This window comes from Dromaius novaehollandiae, chromosome 22 (assembly GCF_036370855.1).
Source record: "Dromaius novaehollandiae isolate bDroNov1 chromosome 22, bDroNov1.hap1, whole genome shotgun sequence".
In the NCBI taxonomy this organism is placed as follows: Eukaryota; Metazoa; Chordata; class Aves; order Casuariiformes; family Dromaiidae; genus Dromaius; species Dromaius novaehollandiae.
The window spans coordinates 10,842,309-10,869,207 of NC_088119.1; the positions used below are offsets into that span (position 1 = coordinate 10,842,309).

Below are 26,899 nucleotides of genomic sequence, written 5' to 3' on the forward strand. Positions count from 1 at the left end.
CGCGGGGCTGGGGGGGTTATTTTATTCTTTGCTTTGGTCTATACAAAAACAACTTACAGAAATAATAAAATCTTCCATTCCTGAACCACACTCCAGTAACTGTCCATCCCTTTCCAGTCGAAGCATTAAACCACCATCAGATCTACAGCCTCTTTTAAAAATGCATTAGATAAGGGAAGAGGGGACGGAAACACACCACTCACCAAAGAGAAGGGAAACAGGTTAAAGTGTGCAACAAAGATCAGTACAAGGACACAGTTCCTAATGCTGGAGTCACTCCTCTATTGTTACGGTTAGGACAGGTAGTTACACAGAGTCAGCTCCCCAACGGCTGATCGGAAAGAATTAAACCGCAGACATCCCCATGGCTAAAACGAAGGTCCTGGGATACAGCACCGTTTGTTTTCAGCAAACTCCTGATTGATCCGATTAAGTTAAAGCTCACAGAAAACAAAGGCTTTTTCCCCATGTTAGATTCCTTTTCTAGAACACTAACACACAGAACAAATATTGGGGAAGTTAGAAAGCACAAACTTAAAGACGGCGAAAGCCGCTGGCACCATATTAAAAATAAAAAAGAAATATATATTTATAGAAAAGACTATTTTGCCCATGAAAGGTTGATAATAATGCAGGATTTGTGTGTTTTAAAGCTTCAGAAACAGTATCTTGGATGCTGGATGCGGCAGTAGGTGCTCGAAGCAGTCCCAGGAGGAAGGACCTTCTCCACAGACCCACAGCGAAGAAAAAAAAAAAAAAAAAAAAAAAATCGAAAAATAAAACCTCTCGTGGGAAAGGAAAAGTCTGTCGTCTCAGGCACTTCTGTCTCCTGAGCCCTTCTTGCGAATGCTCAGCTCTGGGGCCACTCTCTTCTGTACGGAGAAAATACCTGCGGCGCAGCAGGGGAGAGCCCCGTTAGCAGGCGCGGGGGGCTCCGGAGCGGAGCCGAGCCCCCGGCCGCCCGAGTCACCGCGAGAGCGGGCAGGAGCACCCGGCCCGGCTGGGCCCCGCGCCCCCGCGGCAGGGTCCCGAGGGTCCGACCCCGCTGCGCCCCGGCGACGAGCGCGTCCCTACCTGGTGCGGGGCCGGGGGGCGGGTTAGGCGAGCATGTGGTCGGCGAAGGGCGCCCGGACGCCGTCGCTGTAGGCGTCCATGGGGTAGTCGCCGTCCATGTCCATGTGCATGTCGATGGGGTCCAGGGGGATGTCACCCGAGTACATGGGGCGGTAGCCGGGGTCCAGCTCTGCCGGGGAGAAGGGACACGGAGCAACCTCAGCTCGCGCCGGTGAGGCTCCGCCGGGACTCAGCCACCCTCCCGGTGCCCCGCGGCGCTGCGAGGGATGCGGGGGCCGTTCGCCGTCCTCCCGCTCCGGGCCAGCCCAGGCGCACGGGGTGGGAGGCTCGAGCGCGCAGACACGAAGGCACGCGGCAGGGCAGGTCGCCCGCGGGTTATTTCTAGCCCCGGTAGCCACTGCCCGTCGCCGGCTGGCCCCGTGCACCGGGAGCTGGAGGACGGCCCGGAGCCACCCCCCGCCGCGGCCGGGGGCAGCCCCACGCGAGCGAGCGGCGGGCTGAGCATCCCCAGGCAGGCCAGGCTGGCACGTCGCTGGCGGCCGCCCAAGCCAACTTGTCGAGAGCGTTTAAAATCAGCTCGGCTTTGGTGAGAAGACGCATTTGCCCTGCCAGCGCAGAGCCCGAACGGGGGGGACCCCGCGGGAAGCGCTCGCGCTGCGCTCACCGTCTGAGTAGGGCTCGTTGATGGGGATCATGCTCTGGGCCTGCAAAAGAAGGCGGCGGTTTAAGAGGGGGACGCGTGCGCAGGGCGCTCAGCTCATACGCGATGCTCGGCCCCATCCCGCGGCTGCAGGTACCGCGACCCGGGGCTGCGGCTGCCTCCCGCCTCCGGCCGTTTGCTCCCGTCGGAGCTCGAGCAGGAGGCGGCGGCGGCGTTTAGAGGCAGAGCGCAGCTGTCCCGGGGGCCCGTTTCCCCGGGCCAGGCAGGGCTTGGCTTAGCGCCGCGCCGCGGGGGCTGCTCACCGCCTCCCAGGCTGCGGGGTCGTGCTTGAAGAGGGAGTTGGTGAGCTCCACGGACACGCGCTTCCTGTAGTCGGGGTTCTTGTCCTCGGAGATTCGGAAGAGCACGGCGGCTGCGTAGGTGGCTGCAGGGGGAAGGGAGGCGGCCTTGGCCCCGCGTGCCCGGCGGCAGCACGGGCAGCCTCGCTCCTCGCTGCAGGCGGCCCCGCGATTCCCGGCTCGGCTGCCCGCTCTGGGTTCGTTGCGGTCTGTGCCACCGCGGGACTGTCACGATGGACCCATCCGAGCAGCCACGCACCCTCAGGGCGCGGCAGCCCCCGGGCCCCGACACCGTCTCCCTTCGCAGGGCTGCTGCTCTGCCCCGCACCCGGGCAGTCTCTCCCGCCACCCGCTAGCGAGCTGCTCTCGAGGCGATGCCACCCTGGGGGTGACCGAAGCGGCAGACGGGCTGCAGCAGGCTGGGGCAGAGCCGCGAGGAGACCTGGCGCGCGACAGCACGGCTGTGCTCACCCGTCCCCTCGTTCCTGGAGTGCAGCAGCTCCATGAGCGGAGCCGAGGCCCCCTCAGCGTCGATGGCATCTGCTGCCTCCTTGTCCTGGGCCAGCTCGCACAGCACGCCAGCCGCCACGCGCTGGATGTTCTCCACCGGCGAGTACAGGAGCTGTCAGGAGAGATTAGCAGCAACATGAAGCAGCCGGCGCGGCTGCCGTCGTGCTCCTGATGCAGCCCAACGCGCGCGGGCGCTGCCAGCCGGGCCCGACCCGTCGCAGGGCTGCGGACAGGAGGTGGCACGGCACGGCACGGCCCTGGCCGGCGGGACCGGCCCTCCCTGTCCCCAGCCCTGACCTGCACAAAGAGAGGGATCGTGTTGAGCCGGAAGATCTCCATGCGGTTCATGGGGTCCCGGGCCAAGATGTGCAGCGCTCCTGTGCATCCCTCCACGATCTCCTCCATCTTCACTCCATCCTGCATGGGGACAAGCGCTCAGCCAGGGCCGGGGCAGCCCGCAGGGCACGGCCACACGGTGCCACCCGGGGTTTGGGGACAGGGTGACGCAGCCTGGAGGAAGGGGGCAGGGGATGGGGCCGGCAGTGCCCGGCATGGCAGGGGTCAGTCACCGCGCGGCTGTTTCTTTGCAACGCGAGTGGCACTGGGCCACTCGGGGCAGGCAGAGCTCCTGCGACCGCAGGGGTGGCAGAGGAAGAGCTGCTGCACCGAAGCACCCCGGGGACAGCCGGCTTTTGGGGGGAGCCGGGCCACGCCGGGAGCGGCGGAGAGGGGCACGGCTCGCCCGAGCCGAGGGCACCCGGCAGAGCCCGCTGCGGGGACCCACCGTGTACGGCTGCTGCGTGCCCGCCGCCACGTGACGCTGAGCGTCCTGGTGAGCCTTGACCAGCAGCTGGACCAGGCGCGGGATCACGGCGGCCTCCTGGAGTGGGGCGTGGTTGGCCGGACACAGGGCCAGGTTGCGGATCAGACCTATCGTAGCCTGGAGGAGGAGAGGAAGGAGAGGCTGAGCTGGAACGGGGACGGGGACGGGAGCAGCGTGTGCCGGGCAGGTCCCTGCAGGAGCTCTCAGCGCCGGTCCCAGCCCGGCCCATCCCCCTCGGCGCGGCATGCGCTGACTTCAGCTTCCCGCAGCCCCGCCGCGCTCCGGCACCGGATCCGCCTCCCTCCCTGCGGAGGCGGCCCGGGGCAAATATTGATTTCAGTAAAGCAGCAGGGCACGAGCAATTTCCTCCCATTAGCTGCCATCAAGGCAAGCTAGTTTCCCTACGGAAACGTGGCTGCAACAGCAGCAGCCAGAGCAGGCTCCACGCGCAGCACCGGCTGCAAACCCAGCCGAGCACTGCGACGGGCAACGCGCCCCTGCCACGGAGCAGCTCTCCCAAGCCCAGCCGCTGGGTTCCCCTCGTCCCCAAGCCCGCTGGCCTCTCACCTTGACCAGTGGCCACTGGTTGGGCTGGTTGAGGAGCTTGACAATAGCCGGGATGCCGTAGTTGAGCCGCACGGAGTTCTGCGCCATCTCGGCCTCGGGGTGCCGGCTGGTGAGGTGCCGCAGAGCGCACACGGCCGGCTCGGTGATGTCCTCCTTGTCGCCCGCCCGCAGGATGGTGTGGATCAGGGCCTCCACCCCGTTAGACTGCGTCACCAGCGTCTTGTTCTTGCTGTTGTTGCAGGTCAGGTTGGAGAGGGTGCCGGTGGCGCAGGTCAGCACGTTCACGTCGTCGGAGCTCAGCTGGTTGACCAGGATCTTGAGGACGCCGTCCAGGCCCTCCTGCAGGAGCAGGGACAACAGGTCAGAGCTACCCCCCCCGGGCGCGGGGAATCAGAGCCGCTTTTCCCTTTGCATGGGGAGGACGCCCTGCGCCAGGGAGGAGCAGCTCCCCTCCTGCAAGGACGGCTCCTTTCGTCATTCAGGGGATCTACCCCCAGATACGTGCTCTTCCTCCCAAACCCGACTCCACCTCCCTTGAGATCCAAGCGTGGGCGTCTGCAGCTGCGTGAGGTCACACAGCTCCTCGCTGCAGACCCCGGCCCCGCGCGTCCACCTCCAAGCCCTCCCGGGAGGACCCCGGCTTCCCCTCTGCCCCTGCCCCGCTGCTCTCCTCCGACTCTGCGGGCAGCGAAGGCAGGGCGACGGCGCTCGCATCCAGCCGCGACGCGTGGAGCTCTGCCCATCTGGGCACTACAGTGCGCCATTCAGCCGCTGACCCTTCTCTGGGAACCGGCCTCCCTCTGAGGCCCAAAAGACACTGTTGTCCGGGCCTGCAGCTTGCCAAATTTCAACACGCAGAGGACTTGCGCAATCCCACGGCCCCCAGCCGGCCCCTTCCCCATGCCAAAGGCCAGCAATTGTTCGCGTCCAGGCGGGGTTACTGGTTGCAGGGGAGCCTCGCTCGCTGCAGCCTTTCCCAGCACAAGAATCCCAGTCCTCCGGGCTCATGTAACCACGGCTATTTCTCTGCATTGTTTGGCGAGCGTGAGTGACAGGCGCTCCAGACATGTGTGGCTTTACTTAGAGTTTAATATCTCCACCAGGTTTTCCCTGCTGGAAACAGGCAAACAATACGACCTCCAGCTGTTCAGGGCAGCGTGAGAAGCCAGCGCTCCCTGAGCAATCCCGGGGTCACCGCGACGAGGATCGCAGCTGCACGGGCGGCCGCGAGCAGCGGGGCAGGGCCAGGAAGGAGTTAAAGGCGACACGGCCACATCCTCCCCTCGCTCTCGGCGGGGCCAGGGGACCGAGTTACATGCCTTCCAACGCAAGCCCAAATAGTTTCCGCGCTGCATCAGGCGCTAATCTGTGCGGAGAGGCGGCTCGCGCACCACATGGGGAACGCATCAGGCGGCGGCGAAGGGCTGGGAAGGGCAGCCCTGGAGCAGAGCTCCGGGTCACCGCTGCAGCCGGCTGCCGACCAGCTCCTCCGCCGTGTCCCCCGGCTCCCGCTGCAGCTGTGCTGCGCTAGCAGCTCCCTGGCTGGGGGACGGAGCCGGGCAGACAGCGAGCGCCTGCCAGGAGAGTCTGGCAGAGGCTCCTGTGAGTCAGAGCAAACAGCAGCCCCAGCGATGCTGTGCTGAGTGCGTGAGCAGAGCTGCTGGTGGCCTCGTCCCCCAGCCGGGGACGTGGCACGAGGGCTGGCAGTGCGGTGACACAGGCAGCTGGGGTGGGACCAGCCGTGGGCAGGGAGCAGCCTCCTGCGACTCCAGGCAGCCCCCGCTTCCGCAGGGCCCAGGCACGGCCGCTCTCGGCCAGCCCCAGGGCAAGCACCCGCCGCGGCCGGCGGCTCGCAGGGACTCGCAGGTGAGGACAACGTTTTGGAACTGCTGCTCTGGCATCAGCAAGCGGCTCGGCAGAGGGGCATGCCCGGAGCGCCCGGCAGACTGGCACCGTCCCCAGCTGTGGCCTGGAGAAGCTCTCCAAAACCTGCGTTGAAGCACAGCTCTGGGTCCTGCACACTCACCTGTTTGGTGGCCACGTCGGAAAGGTTTCTCAGGGTCCAGAGGCAGTTCTGTACCAGCCTGGGGCTGGAGCTGGTCAGGTGCTTGCCCAAGGCCTGCATGCCGCCTGTCGCGAAACGACACACTCAGCTCGTCTATAAATACCCAAACATGCAAAGCTTCCGCAGCACAGAGGAAAAGGGAGCAACAGCAGGTCTTTGCATGGCAAGCGTAGGCTGGATACCACTTGACTGATGCCTCCAACGCACGATGTAACCTCCTTTAGCTGAGGCTAAATACAGTGCAGGAAGGCAGCTCCCTGCCGGCCAGCAAGACCGGCTCCTGCCCACACGCTCCCGGGAAAGCGTCTTGACAGGCTTCTACAGCAAGAGAGCAGGCCACGCGCAGGTGGTCTCAGCAGGCTGTGCAAGGCACTGCGAACTGTCTTACACGTCGGCTGTGAGGTGGCACTAGCTCCCGGCCGTTTGAACGAGGCAAGACAGCCACCCCTTGGACTCCTCCGTGGCCGGAGTCCCTAGGGTCTCCCCCGGCCACCCTGCGCCCATGGGGCAGGGAGCAAGCAGTGCCAGGACGGTCAGCACATCGCATCAGGGCTGGCGGCCAGCACAGGCAGGGCCAACCAGAGCCGCTGCTGCAAGAGGACAAGGCCAGAGCCCATAGCTCTGGGGTCCTGCCCAAAGCGCGTCCTGGAGAGCAGCCTCAGGGAGGCCTGTCATCCTCGACCACATCTTCCTTAAACCACCATCATCCTCCCGTTTGCTTCGCAAGGAGGCCACAGACTATCTCTGCAGTAGCAGCACCCTTACCAGCCTCGACGATGGCAGGCTTGTTGCTGGGACACACCGACAGCACCTTGAGCACCCGGCTCGTGGTCCAGAGCAGCTTCTCGTAGTTGTAGCTGCGCATGATCTGCACCAGGGCTTGCGGTCCTCCATTGGCCAAAATAATCAGCTGCAAGACAAAAAGGCCAGGGTTGGGGCACGCGGCAGCTCTGGCAGGGCTGCGAGCAGGGCTGCGGCTGCCAGGAACACCGGGCCAGTTTCTCCAGCTCGCGCTAGTCAGGATGCAAGTCAGGCAAGAAGGCCGACTTCTCCGCATACGGGAGCACTTCAGTTTGCCTCTACTGTGGCCACGCATCGCCTCCGCACCCCTTCCCTCTCCCTGGCCAAAAGGGCCCCGTGCATGGCCATCCCCCGTCCTGCCACCCCGGATAGGACAGGCAGCATCGCCCCCCGCCACAGCCAGCGGCAGAGCAGGTCAGTGGGACCCAACCTCGCTGCCCCACGTAGCGCAGCCAAATGAGGCTGGAACGATTAGCGCATAGGAGGAAGGGAAACAGCCTGACAACACAGAGAGAGGTGTTGCCCAGAGCGGCACTGGGAGAAACCCAGCTGAGCCAATCTACCGGCCGGACTGGGACAGTCTGCGCTTTTGGGGACATTCCGTGCTTTTGGGGACATTCCACCTGCAGGAAGTTGGACGCAACAGCGTTGCAGACAACGCAACTGCTCGGCTTCCGGCCGCTGCCGGGAGGCAGAAGGGCCGAGACGGCGGGTGCTCCCATCCCTGCCCTCTCGGGCTTCTGTCTGCGAGTTTGGAAGCACCGGAGGAGCAAGGCTGGGCAGCTGCAGCCGCCTCCATCCCTCCCTCTATCAGCAGCCCCCGGCATCGCCGAGGCAGACAGCCGGCCGAGGGGGACCAGGCTCCCCGGGGCTCACCTTACTCTCCTGGTTCCCGTAGGCGAGGAGCTGAAGGCAGTCAGTGGTGATAGCGAGGAACTTGGGGTTGTTCTTGTTGAGCAGGGGAACCATTTTCTGCAGGCCGTCGGCCAGGCGCACAGCCATCTTGGCCCCTTCCTGGTAGAGCAGCAGGTTGTGCAGGGTGGTGATGGCATAGAAGAGGACCGACTCGACCGGCGAGCTGCAGGCGGGCGGCACAGAGCCACATTAGTGTGGGCAGCAGCCTCTGGGCTCACCACACCCCAAACGCGGCCCCGAGGGCTGCCAAGAGCCCCGCGCGGCATGTCCCACCGAGGGACTTCCAGCAGGTCCCCACGCTTCTCTTGGGGCGCGGATGGGGCACAGCATTGCCATGCCTTGCAGCCCCAGGGTTGCTGAGGAACCTCCCTGTGAAAGGAGCATCTCCTCCTTGAAGTACAGCAAAGACTGAGCCCAGATCTCTGGGCATCGCCCCATGGACAACGCAGCATGAGGGGTCACTCCCTTCCTCCTGCATCCATGCCATCTCCAGACTCAGCAGACACCCAGGGCTTGCCCACTTTAAACAGGCTCAAGGTCTCCCACATCCTTTTTTTGGCATGAGTGGAGACGACAGACCCAGGCCTATGTACATCTCACTCTACACAAGCCTTCTGCCCCAATTCATGGGGCACCGTAGGTAGTACTACCCACGGGGCACCATGGAACCACCCCCACGGGGCTCGCAGCGAGGCAAGGAGGGACATCTCGGCTCTACTGTCCCTTCAGAGACACCCCAGAGGCCGTGCCGGGCTCCCCGCCTGCCTCTCCACACCTGAGCATCCTAACGAGGGCCGGGATGCCGCCGGATTTGAAGATGGAGAGCAGGCCCTCGCGGTGGTGCGAGAGGTTGTGCAGGATGCTGGTGGTGCAGCGGGCCGTGTCCAGGTCGCTGGTGTTCTGCATGGTGCGCACCACGGCCGCCACGATCTGCGGCGACTGCATCAGGGCGCGGCGGGACGCCTCCTTCTTGGAGAGCTGGTTCACGATCATGGCTGCTTTGCTGACGACCACCTGGGGTGGGGAGAGAAGTCGGCGGGTTGGAGGGGTCCCGCTGCTGCCCTCCACGGCAGGGACGTGCGTCCCAAAACAGCCTCCCTGGGTACACGAGGGGCCCTGCTCCGCCGGGCAAGACCTGGCTTGGGACTGCCTTGCATCCCAGCTGCCCCGCTGGGAAGGCGGCGTCCGACAGCAGAGCGGGCCCAGCCAGCGCCTCCGGGGGCTGCTCTTTTTGACAAGCCCCATCCACGCTGCTCCAGGAACTGCTGCGGTTAGCAGCAGCCGGCAGTGCACGCTCAGGACTACGGTACACACACGCTCCGCAGGGACGGGAAGCGGGAGGGCAGAGGGTTGGGGATCTGGAGCACTGCGAGCAGGCGAGAAGCTCTCAGTGTCGGTGTGAAGCCAGGGTCGCAAGCGCCAAGTCAGAGCAGCAAGCGGTAGTGGACCCAGGGAGGAAGAGAGCCCGGCTGCGGTGCTGTGCTGGGAAAGCACGCCCCGGCAGCGGGAAGCCCAGAGACACGCTCAAGCAAAACGCGCCGCCTTACCGGGTCCTCGTCGTTGAGCAGTTTGGTGAGCTCCGGGATGGCGCGGGTGGCCAGCTCTGCGTCGTCCTGGTAGTTGATGAGGTGCACGATGGCGGATTTCAGCATCTGGGAGGGCTCGGCCAGGCGCTGCACGTTGGTCTGCTGCCCCTCCATCTGGGTGGTGATGAGCAGAGAGCGGTCCTCCACCGTCTCGGGGTACATGGCAGCCCGGACGCGCTGGGCCCGGGTCATGGCCAGCTGAGCCTCCATGTCTGCTGCAGGGAGAGACGGGGAGGCAGCGTTAGGCTCCAGGCTCTCCCTGAGGAGCGTTCCCAGCGCCGCTTCCCAATTTCAATTAGCTGAGCAAGAGCGGAGCACAATGACACCGGCAACGTCAGCAGTCCCAGCACGCTCTGCAAGGAGCCAGGACTTCAAAGTGCAAACAGATACGGCAGCACAGAGATAAGACAACACTCAATTAGGCAGCGTGATTAAGCAATTGTCACACAAGGCCCGTTAATTAAAAAAGTAAGGGTATTTGCAACTTGGGACCAGATGGCATTGGGGATTACGAAAAGGATACGGAGGCCTTCCCCCGTGAGGCTGCTGGAACAAATGAAGCCCAGAGGGGCAGAGCTGCTGCAGCCAGGAACCCGGAGCGGTTCAACACCATCCCCGGTGGGACCTGCAGTTCCCACCGCCGCACGCGGAGCGGGGACCACGCAGGGCTGAGGAAGGTTTGCTCTTCTCCGCGGCGCTCTGCCTCCCCATGGGAACCGGGGCTTAAACTTTCCAGGGGCCCTTCCTCAAGGGGAAACCTCAGCAGCGACTGGAGCAACTCAACCCTCTTTTAAGGGCTAAACCTAGGGGAAGCATCGCCTTTGGCGCTGCAGGTTGCACCTCCCACTGCTTTGCCCTGGCAGCAGAGGAAAGGGGGCAGCAGGAAAAGACGGGACAGCCGTTAGGGATTTACGGCACACACCAACAAGTTCGCAAGCTGCGCCGAGGCAGGTTTCCTGAGCGGGCAGGTAGCAGAGCAGACGGCCGCTCCGTGGGCTGGGATCAGATGTTCCCATCTCGAGCCAAGCGACCGGCGTGCTTGGATGCGTGTGCACAGCTCAGCACTAGCGCGGGCTGGCTGCGCGCCGCCCCGATGCGAGAGCCTTTCAGCGCAGGGAAGGAGGACAGGAGGGAGTGTATTTTAAGCAGCAACAACTCCCAGGGTGTGGAAGGCTCCGTGGAGGAGTGCCCAGAACGAGCGCAGTAAGCGCAGGCCATGGGAGAGCGTGCGGGGGAGGTGGAAGAAGGCAGGAACCGAGCAGCTGAGCCACGGACGGGCCCGGTGCCTGCTCAGCCCAGGCCCCGCAGCCCCTACCTTGTGCTTGGCCCTGGCCGCCTCCCTGGCAGTAGCTCGTGGTGGTCTTCTTGATGGTGTACTGCTTGCCATAGACCTCGTCGTCGTCCCCGATGCACTTGCTGCTGACGGAGGGCACCTGGGTGTTGACGCCGGAGTGGATGCCCGAGTCGTAGGTGTAGGTTTGCTGCCACTCTGTCACCTTGATCGGCTGCTCCATCATGTTCATCACCTCCATGGCTGCTCTGCAGGGCGGGGAGAGCAGGAGTTACGCCTCGGGCAAAGCCGGGCCCGGGCCGCCGCAGGCACGTTGCTGCCCCTGCTTTCGGCGCGGAGCCACCGCTACGGACCCCAGCACCGCGCCCGCCGCAGCCCAGCGCAGCCTGCGAGCAGATCGCTATCTGCCCTCCTCCTGCGAGCGAGATGAAAGGCGGCACCGAGATGACGAACCCACAGCTCAGCACTTTGCCGCTCGTGTTCAGACACGAACGGCGGCTGCGAGCGGCGCAGACCGCACGAGCCCGCGGCCCGCGCGGCGGAGGTGCAAGCGGGCTGCCCTGCGCCGAGGGCACCACCCGCGCGCCACAGCTTCTTAGAGACCGGCTTCCGGAGACGGGACCTGGCGGGGAGCTGAGGACAGCCACAGGGCTCGGGCTCTAAGAATAAAACCAGCCTTTCAGAGGTCCTTCCGGGACGCTCCTGGCGCGACTAAAAATAACCAGACGGAGCCGGGGCTCGGCTCTCCGGCGGGGCGCTCCCGGCAGGCGCGGGGCTGGGGGCCCGGGCGCTCCCCGGGTCGCACCGAGCAGCAGCATCCTGGGTGCCGGCTCCCGGGGATCGCCCGGGCTGGGGGGACAGCCATGGCCAGGAACGGGGTCCCCGCGGCTCGGGTGCAAGCTGACAGCTTGCGTTTGCGCACCGCAGGCTGGGACCCGGCCCCAGCCTCGCCGACGCAGCCCGGGCGCCTGGGAGCCTCACCTCCTCCCCAGCTGCTCTAACCCGGCGCGTTTTTTCCGCTCCAAGCCCCGGCCTCTCCTTCCTGCCCGCAGCGATGCCTGCTCTTCCCGGCAGTGCTGGGGGAGCGCGGGGGGCAGAGAGCTCTGCGCAGAACCAGCGGGTGCGTTTATTTTAGGGAGCCCCGCTCCGGCGGGCAGAGCACCTCTCGCGTCCCGACCCGCGGCGCCGACCCCCAGCACGAGCAGGCCGGGCCCGGGCTTCGGCAGATCAGAGGCAGCAGCTCAGCCCAGCACCCATTTTCCTGCCAAGGAGGCGGCGCGGGAGCGAGGCGGGTTTTCTGCGCCCTGCCGCAGCCCTGCAGCGATCCCAGGCCTCCCGGGGACGGCGGAGCCGAGGCGGGTGGGATCAGGACCGAGGGCAGATGGGCTGAGATCCGTTTTGGAGCAGAGCTAGTTTTTCCTTGGTTTAGCTTGGAGAATTTGCATGGGGAAGGGTTAAAGCCTACATGAGCTCACCGGGCAGGCGAGAGCCGCAGCGCTGTGAGTCACCGGCCAGCGCATCCCGGCCCCCCCCCCCGCGCCCGCCCCGGAGCCCCTCCGGAGGGGAGGGAGGCATCCCAGGGGCATCCCAGGCTGCCCGGACCGACCCCAGCGCCTCTCCCGCTCGCCCCGCTGCCCCCGGCGAGGCCCCGCCAGCCGCGCAGGGGTGGAGGGATGAGTCAGAGTTTCAGACTCGATAAGAGGCGAAGGGAGCAGCCGCCGCGCTGCAGCCACCGCAGCCGGGAGCAGCAGCGCCGGGCGCTTCCAAACAGGCCTAATTACCCCCTCCACCAAGCCCTGATTCATGCAACAAGCTGCTCCAGGGCAGCCGCGGGCCCGTGGCACCGCTCCAGCCAGGGGCCAGCCCAGCTCACCGCTGGCCCGGGTCCCTGGTGCCCTCCCGCACGGCCCAGCCGGGACCCCCAGGGCGGGCAGCCCCGGCCGGGAGCCCCGGGCCCCCTCGACGCCGGCGGCTGAGTCAGGGCGTCGGGAGGTGGCCGAGGACGCGGATTGCGCAGAGCGCAGGGGCCGGCACGGCACGGCGTGGTGCGGCACGCACGGGCTTGGCGCGGCTCGCCCCAGCGCTGCGGGCTGTTCCCAAGGAGCAGCCGAGCCCTCCCGAGCCGACGCTCACAGGGAAAAAATCCGAGCCCAGGTACAAAAATTCATTCCCGACGAGCACGGGCTGGGCGGAGGCAGGGACCCAGCGAGGGGCCCGAGCAGAGCAGCCACGGGCGGAGGAGAGCACAAGCCCGGGGCAGCCCCGGCCATGCACGTCCCCAGCGCTGGGGACCCGCGGGGACAGCGCAGCCCGCTGCCTCGGTCCCCCGGAGCATTGCAGGGCGCTGCTCCCCTCAGCGCAACGCCGAGCTCCAAAGCAGCAACGCGCACACTAAGCACTGCTCCAACTTTAATGGTCGTGCATAATGCATGCTTATAAGGCAGTAAAAGACAGGGAGAGACCCGCTAATGGAAGCTACCGGAGGCAGCCCATTCCCAGGGCAGGGCGCGGGCTGGAGCTGGGTTTTCCGTTTGGCACGGCAGCGAGCTGGCTGACGCACGGCGCCGGGGGCGAGCTCGGCCCCGCTCTCCGCCCCGCGCGGGTGCTTGGGGCTGCTGCTCGCTGCGGGGGGCTCAGCAAGGAGAGCCCCCGAGCCCAACGAGAAGGTGCCCCAGCCTTCGGGCAGCACCAAGATGCAGTTACAGGCTTCCTGCACCAGTATTTGGGGGAGCAAGTCTCCCATCTCGGCCACCCTGGGTGAAGGGAGGCTGCCAAGGGGCGGTGAGGCTCTGGGCCGCTTGCACAGCCCTGGAGCAGACTCGTCCCTCCCGCTGCCACCGAGGACAGGTTTCAGTGCCCGCGTCACAAGCCGAGGACCAGGCCCAGCCGGGTTGTGTGACCCCCTCCGGCTCCGCAGCCTGCCAAACCTGGCACGCCAGCAAGGACCGGGGCCAGCACCGAGGGCAGGAGGGAAAAAGCTTCCCTGTCCGCGGAGGAGAAAGCGCCGAGGCCTGGAGCCCGCGTGCACCTCGGAGGGGAGCGGAGGACGCGGTGCTCTCGCCGGAGCCGGGGCAGGCGGGGAAGCGCGCTGCGTTTGCTGGCAGGATGTGGCCCCGCGGTGCTCCCGCGGCACGGACAGCCGCGACGGAGGAGCTGGCACCGCCGGGGCTCACGTGAGCCATCACAAAACCCGGGGCCCAGCAAGGAGCTTGTGTGCAAGGGCCTGGCAGCAGGAGATACCATCAGGTCCCCAAACAGACGTTTGGGAAGCTGCCCTGGACGGGGGCAAGGGAAGAGCAGAGCCAGGGGCATCAAGACCTGCTTCTCAGCAGGGAGGGAGCACCAATCCCCCCAGGGCTCGGGACCAGCCTCCCCGAAGCGGGTACAAACCGCCCCTGCAGTGCCCAGGCGCAGACCCACGCGGCGGCACACGGGCTGCCGCTCGCTCCGGTCCTGGCAGGAGGGGCCGGACACCGCACGCACTCGGTCGAGCCATAACGGCTGCTCCGCAATTCGCAGGCGTTTGACAGGCACTTAATTTTTCAAACATCCATGAGTTCGGCTCAAACGCTGACTTTTTACACAGTTCTGCATTATGCATGAGCCATCCCCCCCCCACCGCCCTCCTCCCCGTCTGCACCGCGAGCCCCCAACAGACATCAAAAGCTAGTCGAGCTATTCAGAGGAGACAAGCTCAGGTGATCCGACCCAGACAAGGCACAGGCAGGAGAACAGGTCCAAGCTAACGAGCACCAGCATTAAGCCAGCTCAAAATAATGGCCTAACCACAAGCCAGCACCTCCACTGCCCTCGCGCCCGGCGTGCGGGTGAGCTGCTACAGCTCAGGAAAGCACCTTGCAAACGCAGTAAAGACGGGTGAGCTACAAGGGTGCAAAGCAGCATTTCTGCTCCAGAGCCGTTCCTGGCCCTGCGGAGTCCAGGGAACACGGCAGGCAACCGGAGGCTGGGAGGAGGTGCCGCGAGTGCGTTTTATCCAGGCGATCCCTGCTAGGCTGCAGCACCCCACGCCAGGGAGGCGGCCGGGCAGGGCAAACGCTGCGGCTATGCGTTCACATCGCTGCCTTCCCCTGGGATCCCCTGCAAGTTCGCAAAGGGCCGTTGATGGCAAAAAGCCTGCAGGGTTTTCCCACGCTTGTCCCCCCAGGGACAGCGGGAGCAGGTTTTACAGAGCTCGGGCAGCCCTGGAGGGCTCGCAGGCCCCGAGAGCCATCCAGGAGGGACTGCGACACCCTGACAGCTGCTGCCTTTAACAAGGAGGATCAGGCTACCTTGACCCACTTTCCTCCGGAGCATCGCCCTGGTGACAGGCAGCCAGCCCAGCCAGGCCCGCCGCGAGTTCAGTCGCTAGCACAGGCAGGCAGCAAAGCTGGCGGCACCTGAGGTGACAGGGCCACCACAACAAATGTCATCGCTCGCTGCCAGAGCTGCTGACATTTTGAGCCCTGTATCAAGCATCTTATGCTCACCACACCGTGAGGTCCAGACACCTGGGCATGAGCCTTTCCCACACCCTGCACTGCTGGGCTCTGTCCTTGGATGTCCTCCTTCCCCCCATCAGCAGGGACCAGAAATGGACCCTACCCCAGCAGGGGACAGCTGTTAGACCTGGTCCGACCTTCAGAAGGACCCACCTGCAGCAAAGCCACATCAGCAGTGCTCTTGGTGGTAGATGGATCTTGCAATGGAGCGCACAGTGGTCCAAAGCCAGGACCCTCTCTCCTTCCCCCTTAGGCTCAAGAGTCAGGAGTTAGGTGAACTAGAGGTTAGCAGTGCAGATAACAGGGAAAAGTGAGGTGTATTTAGGGCACCCACGAAAATATCTGCTGCTCTACAGCTGTCAGCCACAAGCTCCCGACCCCTCTGCTACCTGACTATCATCAGGACATTCACTGCCAGAGCCTGGTGATTATCTCCCTCCCAGCAGCCTGTCATTAGACCAGGAGAGGAAACGGTACACAAGGACACAGCAATATCATCGGCGTCACCACTGACCCACCGAGGCCCCGGCCAAGCTCCGACCTGCCAGCACTGGGTGCGGAGCTGCAGCCCCATGCGGAAATCGTCCCTTTCCCATGTCAGGGACCTGCAGCGGGGCAGATGTGGGGGGAACCAGGAGAGACGGAGGGGTTGGGGAGAGCTGGCAGCCCAGCCCCTCCGCACAGCTCGCCGCAGCCCTGGCCCCACCAGCGGGAACGGGCCGAGCCGCGTGGGGCTGCCGCAGGATGCGAAGCTGGCGGGGATCCGAGCTGGCGAGCAAACAGGAGCTTCAGGCATCCCAAACGCAGAGATGAGCTGTGAAAAGGTTAAATCCACTCCCACCCGCTTCCTGGAGTCAGGAATGCTGGTGAAAAAACAGAGGAAGCTGCAACTACTGTAAAAAAACCGACCAGAAGGCTCATCTGTCTCCAGAGTTATTTGATCAGAGTCCAGACAGCATCGTCTCTGCATAGACAATGTCTGCAAAGGAAGTCTCCAGTAAACACGCATCCTTTCGCCTGACTAGCCCTTTCCTTCTGCTCCCACGACAAGCCGCCTCCTCCTCCTCCAGGCTGGCCAGAGCCTTCAGAGCCCGCACTGATTTACGGCTGAGCTGCCCAAGAAAAGCAGCAGCAGGGAAGCGACAAATACCGTTTCATGCAAAAATAGTTATTGCCCAGGGACTTCTCAGCTTCTTGTCATGAAACCACTAGTGAGGAGGCAGCAAGCCCCAGGGCGGGGAGCCGGGCAACTCAGTGGGACCCAGCACCCTTGGGTCAGCGGGTGGGGGGCACAGGAGCACCCCCACTTTAAGTCACAGACATGAGCGGGGACCAGGGTAGGGGTGTTGTTAGTGGGTGGGAGAGGCCACCCAGAGCCTGCAGCCTCCATTCCCACAGCCCCCAGCTCCCTCGGGGGCCTTTCCTGAGGATCCCACTCACTCTGGGAATCTGGAAAACCCCAGTGTTTCACGGGTCACTAGAACTCCTTTTAAAGCACCCAAAACCAACACCCGGGGTGATTTCGGGCCAGGACAGAGCTGCCACATGCCCGGCCACACTGCTCTTTGCGAGCAGGCGGACACCTGTGCACATCGCTGGCTGCCCTCGCATGCATCCAGAGCGCGCCGGCCTGTCCCACCACAGAGAAGGCCATGGGAACGGCAAGGCCGTCACAGCCCTTGGATCAGAGCTCGCATCCTTGCGAGCATCCTTTGCAGGCCCCGCAGAGAACAAAAGAGCAGCAGAGCTGGAGCTGCCTCCACTCAGGAACTGCATTGTGCTAGGGGGTGAGCTTGGCTGCAGGAAGCACGTGAGCAATTGTAATTACAGTTACTTAGGCTTTTAAGAAAAGGAAAGAGGCATTTAAGGCAATTCAATAAATGCAATGCAAGAAAAAACACTATTTTAGAAGCACTTATGCTAGAGGCAAGTGATCTGCAGTCCCCCCACCCGCCTGGAAGAGCCAGAGGATTAGTTAATGGTCGTTCAGACAAAGCAGGGAAGATAGCAGCGATGCTGGGGGAGAGCAGGGCTCACAGGAGAGGCAGCAGAGCCGTCCTAAGGCCAGGCGTGCAGAAGGCTTGGGGCACCCAGGCGAGCAGCACCTGCGGAAAGGCTCAGGGCTGTGGCCTGGCTGCGCTACCCCCCTGCAAAGGGTGCCACGGGCAGCAACCCACCGCCTGGCCACGGCAGTCCCCGCCAGCCCGGTGCCTGGAGGCGGCTGGAGCCCAGAAACGCCACCGCCGCGCTGACAGCTAATGAAGCACAGGCAGACGCTGCAACAGACCCAGTGCTGTACAAAGGCTTCAATGGATTTGAAAAGGATCCCTTGCAAGAACAAGCAGCACAAGGAGGGAGAGAAAGGAGCTTTTCAAGACTTCACCAGCATCAATGGAAAGTATTAAAGTCAGATTTCAGCTACCACAAGTCGTTTCAATGAGGGCTTTACAGTGAAGGCAAGTCGAGGAATTCAAAAGGGAATGAGAGACCAGCTTGAAGTTTAATGAGGAGGAGACAGGCACTAGAACAGTGATCTTGTTAGAAGGCAAGCCAAAATAGCACAATGCAGTCCCCCAGCCCCGCGCCAGCCCTGCCCTCGCCAGCCAGGCAAACAAAGGAGCCGAGCGCCTTTGTTCTCCCGGTGTTTGCACGTCCGGAGCGGCTCCGGCCTCCCTGTCAACGAGCAACAGGCTCCGAGAACTTTATTTTGGGTTGCTCGGGCAGGGCAGCGAGGGGTGCAAGTGTCACTGTTCAGACTCACTGGACTCCCTAATTGGAGAACGCTCTTAAAACCCATATTTAGTTTTCAGCTCCTCCTGATGAGATTAAGTTTGAGAGCTGATAAAGCCCGGTGCAGAGCCCCTGCTTCTGCTATTCGCACGGCTCCGTGGGTACCACATCCTCCTTGCAAAGCGCAGCTGAGACCCAGGGCTCCCTGGCAGCAAAAGCCAGCCTCGGCAGCATGTTTCTCCTGCAACAATCTGTTCTGCTCAGCTGATGCTCTCCAAAGCAGAGCTCCTTTTTTAGGGAGCATGTTCTCTAAACCTTTCAAACCGCTTTGCCTTCACCCAAATTAGCAGTTCCTGACAGCTCCAGCACACAAGTCCAGGCTGCAATATTCCAGCATTTCACATCAAAGTGACAAGGCAGTGTTCATTAAGAGCGTTCGGTATTCTCCGCTTGTGAGAACACGCACAAAGCTGGCCGTTGCGATTCCCCTCCCGCAGCATGCGAGCGGGGCAGACGAGCCCTCGCGAGGGCCATGGGGACCACAAGTCCCAGGAGTGCTGGACACCTGGACACCGAGCTCACACAGCGGCAGCGGGGCAAGGTGCCCGTTTGCTGAGCCACCGCACGGGCGGACAGGACAGCAGGAGCTCCCGGCCCAGCAAGCGTGATCTTGCTGTCACACCTGCACGGCAGTGCTTGGCGCCAGCACTGATCCGACAGGTCTGCTGCCTCTTGGGCTGCTATTTTTCCACTAGATCAAGGTACCAGACTCTCAGGGCTGCTCCAGCACTGAGATCTTCCAAGGCCAGCAAGGGCTTGGGCAAGGGACCACAGGACTGTCTTGGGTGGACTGCTACCTACTGTGAAGTCCAAGCCAGTTACCCCATATTGCCTCAGCCACCTGTATCCGGTATCTGCCCTTGACCTGGTGACAAAGGACGGAGGAGCTTTTATTCCCTGAAACAATGCTTCCGTTAAGACGGAAGAGACAATAAGTATTTCTAACATGAAGGCCTGGCTTCGCCCTTCAAGTCTGGTCCTGCCCATAAGCGCGGTATTCCTCCTCCAGCTCCCGAGCGCTGGTGGAGATGGTCTGAGCACTGCGGGCAGCAAAGCGTCACGGCACAGCTGCCGGGCAGGCTCCTTCCCGTGCCCTCCTAGGAGGAGCTTGCAGAGGAAAGTCTTGGCCTCTGCTAGCCTCCCCCGCCAACATCCACCATCCACCACAAGCAGGAGTTGCTGCTGCACATGGAAAACCACTTCTCACTGCAGCCTGGCTCCAAGGAGCCCTAGCATGAGCGTTGCCAGACCTGCAGCTGGGCGGGAGTGCTTCACGCAAGGGCTGAAGGTCAGCAACGTGCCACTCCTTCGCTCGTGTCCCTTTAACACAACTCTTCCAGGCTATGCCGAAATAAGGACACACACAGCCACACTCCCACACTGAGCTCCTCCCTCACCCCTTGACCTGTTTTCCTATTAGTAAATTCGGAAGAGTTCGGCGGTGTGGAAGCCTCCAAGTGCTATTTCCATTCTGCAAACGCTGCACAGACTTTCGAGCACTCCTGGGGATGCCGGGGACCAGCACGCTCAGGATCGCGGCAGCGCTGCGGCAACGAGCCTGACCCGACGGGCACCGCGTGCAGCGGGAGCCAAGCACGGGAGCGGCCTGGCACGGCCCCGGCCCCACGGGAGGACCTGAGCCAAGGGAAGGACTTCCCAGGCACTTTCCTCCTCAAGCTAAGACCAGGAGCAGAGACGCAAGGACAAAGACGCAGAGCACGAGACCAGACGTTCTCGCACTTTGTGAGGAGAAGGAATTTGTCTGCAACAGGGACAAGCAGCCGAGCAACCAAGCCAGGCACGGGTCCCCGCAGCGCTCCGGAGGCGGATGCAGCAAGGACGCCCTGCCTAGAGGCCTCCTGCCAGACAGGGGGGCAAGACTTCACACAGCTGCTCTAGAAAACCCACAGCCGCTCCAAGCTCCTCCTTGCGCAGTATCGGAACAAGCCATCTGCGCTCACAGACAGCGAACGCGCCCGAGTCCTGCCTCGAGTCGCAGCCCTCCCCGTGCAAACGCGAGCGGGGAGAGGAGCCCGCGCTGCTCCCGGGGACGCAGGAAGCCGCCCGCCGCGAGACATCGCGCAGCCGCTCGCTTCCTCCCCACCGCCGGCTTCCCGGAAAGGGGCAGCCGCGCTGCCGTCGGCACGCTTTATCGGGAGGAAACAAGCACGGCACTTGGCTCGCGGCCGCGTGCCAAAAACCCGCGGCAGCGGCTTCAGCCGGCGCATCTCGCCATCGCGCGCGGCCAGCTCGTTTCGCTAGCGTGGGAACCCACGGGGCATCGGGGACAGCAGCACCGTGCAGGTCCCCCTGCTCAAAGTTCACTATCTCGCTTGAAACATCGCCGGGAAAACTTGCCATTTGTTCACAAGAAGATCTGGCACAGTACAATTAATCACAATAACTCCATCTGGATAAGAAAAATTTTGTTTTAAAAAGCACAAATTGTCCTTTAAGAACATGATAATTGTAGGCTTTTAAATTTAGGCTTTGAGGCTCGCTTACTGTTTCCAGCTAGAATAATGGTGTCCAAAAATACAGGATTCTGCCACCTGGACCCAGTTCTGCCAGGCAAGAGCTGAATTCAAGGGGGAAAGGAACAAGGCTGAGGATTGCTTCACCCCAGCTTAATTTCTCCATCCAAGTGCATTACCTTGTAAAGTTCAAATGCTTCACAAGAAATTATCACCAACACCCGTCAGCGCCCGGCCTGTCGGAGCGAGTTAATGATTTGTCACCGGGGCTCTGCCTGCGTGTCACAGTGATTACAGCAAGGCTCTTTACTGCGGCCAAAGGTCTCTACCACCAGCTAAGCAAACGCGTTTTACCCGGCGATACGCCTTCAAAAGCCAGCACCACACCGCCCAGCACACAGCAGGATTGCAGCCAGACAGATGCGACACCCCAGAAGCCCCAGCTCCACCCCAAGCACTGGCAGTGTCATAAGAATCCTAATTAAGGAGCAAGACTCCTCCTGATGCCAAGGAGAAGCTTGCAACGCTCTTCCCATCAGCAGGGATCATCTGGCTTATTACCCTGGGAAAAGTTAGCAGCATCCAGCCTGCCCTGCGATGCCGGGGAGCCGGAGACCGTGCTCATTTTGCTGCTGGAGATGTTCTCCCCTCCCTCCCATCCTCCACGGTGGAGCAGCAATAAGTTCCCCCGTTTGCAAGCTGCCGAACAGAAGTGAAGGACCTTCTCCAAGGTCACCGAAGAAAAGCGCCTGGGGTCTATTTTCAGCTCCTGACCCCGTCCCGAGCGCTGGAGCATGCGGTGCTGCCCGGCCCAGGGAGGTGACGGGCGTTCACTTGTCTCCACAGCTTCTGGTGAGCAATGGTTTTGATGACCCAGGTGCGGGATACTCACAAAACACTCCGCAGCCTGAGCCAGTCCGCTCCGCCCAGCCGCCGGCTCCACACCCAAACCAGCAGCTCCCTGCTCAGCACCTCCAAAGGAGCCCGAAGACTCGCTTGGGCTGGATCTCGAAGGCAGAAGTCACAGCACGCTGCCTAATGATGCAAGGCATCTGCACGCGCGGCGTCCGTGCGAGCAGTCCCACTTCAGCGCGAGGCTCTGCCCTTTTCGCAAAGGGATTTCAGAAGCAAACGACTGAAGCAGTATGAAATGCCTCCAGGCCTGGCAGCATCCGCAGAAAAACCAATCAGGGATGGCAGATTTAGAGAGATATTTCAAAGCACTATCTAATTAGAAACATCTTTGTCTCCTACCTCTCCCCCCTATAGCCATTTAGGGGAAGTACATTATTTCTGCGCAGGAGATGGGAATTGGGGAGGGGGTGAGGAGGTTCCTGCACCAAGGCGATTGCACGCACGAGCCCTGCGCAGCCCTCTCGCTCAGTGGGAAGCTTCAAAGCTGGATTTGCAGCTCTCATTCCTGTGCTCACGTAGTGAGGGGGGACACAGGGGCTCGGGAACTGCTCCCCACTGCACATCTCTGCAAGTGGCTGTGCAAGGCAACACACGCCAGCTCTGCTGCACAAGCGGGATTAATCCGGGGCTCTCAGAGGCACCTCTGCCACGAAGCAGATGTCTTTGCACCCCCCAGACACCAACACATGGATGACAGGAGGATGCACTAACCTATGGATAATTTGCAAGGCAAAATCCAGCCCAGGGTCAAGCACATGTTGAGGACAACAGCAGCAAGCACTGATGTGGTGAAGGTCAGGCTGAGAAGCACCTAGTGCATCCCCTTCCTGCTCCCAGGCCCCAAAGCTTTGGGGTGCAAGAACCTGCATTAACCAGGTCACCCCAAACCCTCTTGGACTGCAGCACCCCCAGGTCCCAAAACCCACACCAAACCCAGGGAGCTGCTGTGCTTTCCGCAGCAGGCAGCTGAACATTAACAGGCTTAGTGAGGACAGGCAAGAACAGGCCTGAACACACCTGGATTGACCCGTGGTGTGTTTTGGGTGATGCAGGGCCGGATCCAGCCGAGGGTAGCAGGGGCCACCCCATCCCCATGCAGGGGACTCAGCCAGAGCCAAGGCAGCCCAAGCCCTCACCAGCTGTAACCACATCTGCATTTTAACGCACTGCCTTAGCACAGCTAAACAGCCAGGCCAGGCAGCAGGGCCATGGGAGGTCTGCAAGGTGCAACTTTTGGAGCATTTTGCCATCAGACTCACAATTTCCACCTGCACAGACCAGCCCCAGACACCCCGTGCTCGCATGATGCCAGGGCCTGGAGAGTCCCTGGACAGGCCCAGGCTGCTGCACGGTCCCAGGCTTGCCGCATGCCCCGTCTTCAGGCCCCTCTAGGTGGGAAAGCACCAGCCAAAATAAAGATAAAAGCTGGCTTTAATGCCACAAGAAGTCTGAGGCAGACTTGTGCTGTTTTAATAGAAGCTGGATTCTTTTTAAGTGGCTTCTAATTAGAAGCCAGTCTAATTTGAAGTTTCAAGACTAGCGCGAGCCTCAGTACAGACACCGCAATTAAAGTCTCACTAGTTCTCTGCAAATAGCCTTTGCCCCCCCCCACGTGCAGAGCAGGGCTGCGGCTGGCATCGCTCCCCAAGGCTTTGCCGTCCAGGAGCGGCAGCACGCGGGGCAGGACTGCCTCAAACCCCAGAGATCAGGGGGTGCAATTAGAAGCCCAGCGCCATCAGTGCTCCCACACCGAACCGCAGCCGGGAAGGGAAGCCATGGCCGCAGGAACAACCTTCGCTGGAAAAGCCTCGCAGCTGCAGAACAGTTGCCTATCCCAGCTGCTGGAGCTGGTTAAGGATTTCAGGTGGGGGGGGGTGAAAAAACCCCAAAGGACAGAATTAATAGGATTAGGACAGTACTGAATATTAATGCTAAAATCCAGCGCTGGGACCAGAGATGAAATTCTTCAAGGTCTCCAGCCGCAACCAAACCGCAAGCTGCCAGCGCCACCGAGGTTGATGCCTGAAGTGGGAAGCGGAGCCCCAGGGAGAGCCGGCTCCTCCGGACCGTGCCAGGGACACACGCACCTCCCCGGAGCCGGCAGCGACGCGCCCGGCACGGCAGCACCGAGACAATAGACCGTAAAGTCTATTGTTCGGAAGTGGCTGCCGCGTCGCTGCTGCACCGCGCAGGGGGCTTCCAGCGGGCACTTTCCAAACTATCCGAGCAGAGGCAGCTTGAAGGACCCGGGTGTCCTGAAGACATCCCCACATCGCTCGTGTTAACGCGGCCGAGAACAGCACACGAGCCAATCGCGAAGAAAAAACACCTCAACCATCTAAGCCAAGAGCTTTTTACATTCCTGCCCTAATGGCCAACTCATTTGAGCCAAATCTGCTGTAAAATGGTTTTTTCATGACACTTCATGGAACTCCTCCAGCGCGATGAGCAATTACAGTTGGATGCGGACAGTTTAATTGGGCATTCTGCACTTTTACTCCAATAAGCATCAACGAAGGACACGGGAAGGGACCTTCAGACCTCTCCAGATCCATTCCCGGAGAACGACGCGCCAAGCAAACGCCATCCCGGCCCGTCTCCTCCCAGGCAGCAGGGCAGAGGCCAGCTGCACGCCCACGTCCCCGACAGGGACGCACCGGGGTGGCCCCAGCTGCAGACCCAGCACACCACCAGTTTCCCCTCCAAAACCCCCACGGCACCCGTGCCAAAGAGCACCCGGAGAGCAGCGCTTGGCAAGGCTGGCTTCCACCCTGCTCCCGGGCTACGTCCGCTCGAGAGGTCTCCGACGCCCGGGGAGCCTGCGGACGGCAAAGCCCGGTCACCTCCCGCCGGGAACGACGCAGCCACGACCGCCCCGGCCGAGGGCAGGCGGCACCAGCCATCGCGGCCCTTCCCCGCTCGCACGCTCCTCTCGCGGCAGCAACGTCTCTCTCCAAGTTCCTCGTACGACAGCCCACATTTTTTCCTCCCCGGGCAACTCCCAGTGTTTCAGCACTATCCTTTCATCTGCGCTGTAAACCTGATTAATTAAGCTAATCACTTCGCTAACGCAATTAGAGCGCTCTCTCCTCGCCGAACGCCAGGCGAGAGGACAGCAGAGTCTCGCCCCCTCCGATCTCCCCACTTTCTCCACGCAGACATCGGCCGCCAGCTCCTCGGGGGGGGTCGCGGGGGGAACCCCCCCCCCTTCGCGCAGGGCAGGGCCCGGACGCGCCGCCAGGGCCAGGCCGAGTCCCCGCTCGGGGACCCTGCGCCCGCCACCCCGCAGGTGCACCGGCTGCCGCGGGCAGAGCGCTCCGGGACACCGGGCAGCCCCGGCGGAGCCCCCGGCCCGCAGCCGCCACGCCAGCCCGGGGGCCCGGCCACGGCTCCACGCCCCAGCCCCGGCGGGGCGGGACGGGACGTGGCTGCCGCGGGCCGCAGGTGGCAAAGTCGCTGCGGAGCCGGGGGGATCCCCGGAGGGGGCCGCGCCGGGGACCAGTCGGACTGGCTCTGCGGAGCCGCGACACTTGTCACCAACCGCCCTCCGGGGCGACAGTTCGGCCTTGCAGAAATACGTTTCGGGGCTTCGCTCCAGCTCTGCCGCCAGCCGGAGACTCTGCCCCGGGCGCGGGAGGCGCCGCCGCGGGGGGGGGGGGGGGGGGGAGCTGCCGCCCCAGCCCCGCCGCTCCCGGCCCGGCCGCCCGGGTCCTCCCAGCCGCGGCCCGGGCCCTCCCCAGCGCGGAGGCCGGGATCCTCCCAAACCCAGCTCAGGGCGAGGCGCTCCCGGACACCTGGGTCCTCCCAGCCCCGCCGCCCCCGGCCGCCTGACTCCTCCGGCCCCCGCCGCTCCCCGGACACCCGGGTCCTCCAGCCCCCGCCGCTCCCCGGCCCGGGACGCCCGGCTCCGCCAGCCCCCGCCGCTCCCCGGCCGCGGGGTCCCCCCCGCCCGCCCACAGCCCGCTCCCGGCGTCCCCGCCGCCCTCGGCCCCGGCCACCGGGGTCCGCCCGGCCCCAGCGCTCCCGGCCCCGGCGCCGCTCCGAGCCCCGGGCGCGCCCCGGTCCCGGCGGCGCCGCTCACCTGCGCTGCGGCGGCCCCTGCGCGGACACTGGCGGCCGCCCCGCTCCTGCCCGAACAAAAGGCGAGCAGCGCCCCGCGCCGCCCCGCCCCCGCCCCGCCCCGCGCCCCGCCATTGGCCCGCGGCCCCGCCCGTCACGCCCGCGGTGGGACGGCTGCTGCCGCAGCCCGGACGTGTTTATCGGCTCCCCATTGGCCGGGCCGCGGAGGCCACGCCCATCCCCGGCAGGCGATTGGCCAGCGGCTCGGGGCTGGGCGGGGACGGCGGGGCGCGGCAGCGGGCGGGGCAGGGCGTGTCCGCGGGGGCGAGTGGGGGGGAAAAATGCGCACCTGGGTGACGTCAGCAGGGGCGGGGCCCGGCGAGGCCGGCGGCGAAGGGGCGGGGCCCGGGACCCCTTCACGGGCGGGGGGCGGGGCTTGGGCAGGGGGCGGGGCCTGGGACCCCTCACCTGGGGAGGGGGCAGGGCCTGGGGCTCCCACCTGGGCGGGGGGGGGGCAGGGACCCCCACCACCACGTACAGGGGGGTGCAGGGGCCCCCCCTCCTTGGGGCAGGGGTGTGGGGCAGGGGGGACCCCCGGGGCAGGCGCATGGGTGCAGGGACCCCCGGGGCAGGGACAGCCAGGGCCCCCCCACCACGTACAGGGGGGTGCAGGGCCCCCCCTCCTTGGGGCAGGGGGGTGGGCCAGGGGGGACCCCCGGGGCAGGGGGCAGCCGGGGCCCCCCATCACGTTCAGGGCGGTGCGGGGCCCCCCGAGGAAGGTGCCCGGCCCCCCGGTCGCCCCAGCAGGGCAAGGCCGAGGGGGGAGCCGGGGGTCCCGCGGGGCGGCCGAGCCGCAGCTACAGCCCCGCAGCCGCGCGGCGCAGCCCCGATCCGGGCCGCGGTTCCTGCGTCCTTCACCGCGTTTGCACCGAGCCGCCCGGAGCCGGGAAGGGTCCCGGCGCGGCCGGGATGGGGAAACCGAGGCGGGGGGCTGCGGGGGGGGAGCGGCGCCCAGACGTGCCGCGGAGCAGGCGACGGCCGCCCCGGCCCCGGCAGGACTGGTCCGGCCAGGCCTGTCCTGTCCTCGCCCGCGGCCCCGGGGCGCAGCTGTGTCACCCTCGGCGTCACCGGGGACAGGGCTGGGAGGAGGCACCCTGCGTCCCCCCCCCCGCAACCCGAAGGGACCCCCCCCCGGCGCCCCCGCGCCAGCTGTGCACATCTGCGCCGCCGCCCCCACCCGCACATCTGGATGCTCTTCCGCATCTTCGCTTGCCTGTCGCACCCCCCCGGGGGGAGCCGGCTGCAGCCCGCGGAGGGGCTTCCCGGCACGGAGCAGCTCCGGGAGCTCCGCGGGGCCGGCCGAGGCGGCAGGGTCACCGCCCGCCCCCGGGCCCGGGCAGCGCCGGCGGGAGGCCCCCCCGCCCCTCCCGCCTCTCCCGGGGCCTCCCTGCATTCCCGGGACGTCCCTGCTTCCCTGGGGCATCCCTGCATTCCCGGGACGTCCCTGCTTTCCCAAGATGTCCCTGCTTTC

At 64.1% G+C, this 26,899-nt stretch overlaps 1 protein-coding gene across 2 annotated transcripts; it reads right to left on the bottom strand.

The window, feature by feature from the left end:
• On the bottom strand, positions 1–25,491 carry JUP (junction plakoglobin). 2 transcript variants are annotated; one of them, XM_064524762.1, is made up of 15 exons: positions 25,391–25,491; positions 10,656–10,879; positions 9,302–9,552; positions 8,530–8,768; positions 7,716–7,917; positions 6,804–6,948; positions 6,000–6,103; positions 3,974–4,312; positions 3,368–3,523; positions 2,881–3,000; positions 2,545–2,695; positions 2,038–2,159; positions 1,739–1,778; positions 1,075–1,243; positions 1–889 (listed from the first exon to the last, which is right to left on the bottom strand). In XM_064524762.1, the coding sequence occupies exons 2-14, from the start codon at positions 10,870–10,872 to the stop codon at positions 1,098–1,100; spliced, it is 2,232 nt and encodes a 743-aa protein (XP_064380832.1). In that variant the 5' UTR covers positions 10,873–10,879; positions 25,391–25,491; the 3' UTR covers positions 1–889; positions 1,075–1,097. The 2 variants fall into 2 exon arrangements, with proteins under 2 accessions (XP_064380832.1, XP_064380831.1); XM_064524761.1 differs by having other exon boundaries at positions 9,302–9,555.
• Positions 25,492–26,899: the final 1,408 nt, after the last annotated feature.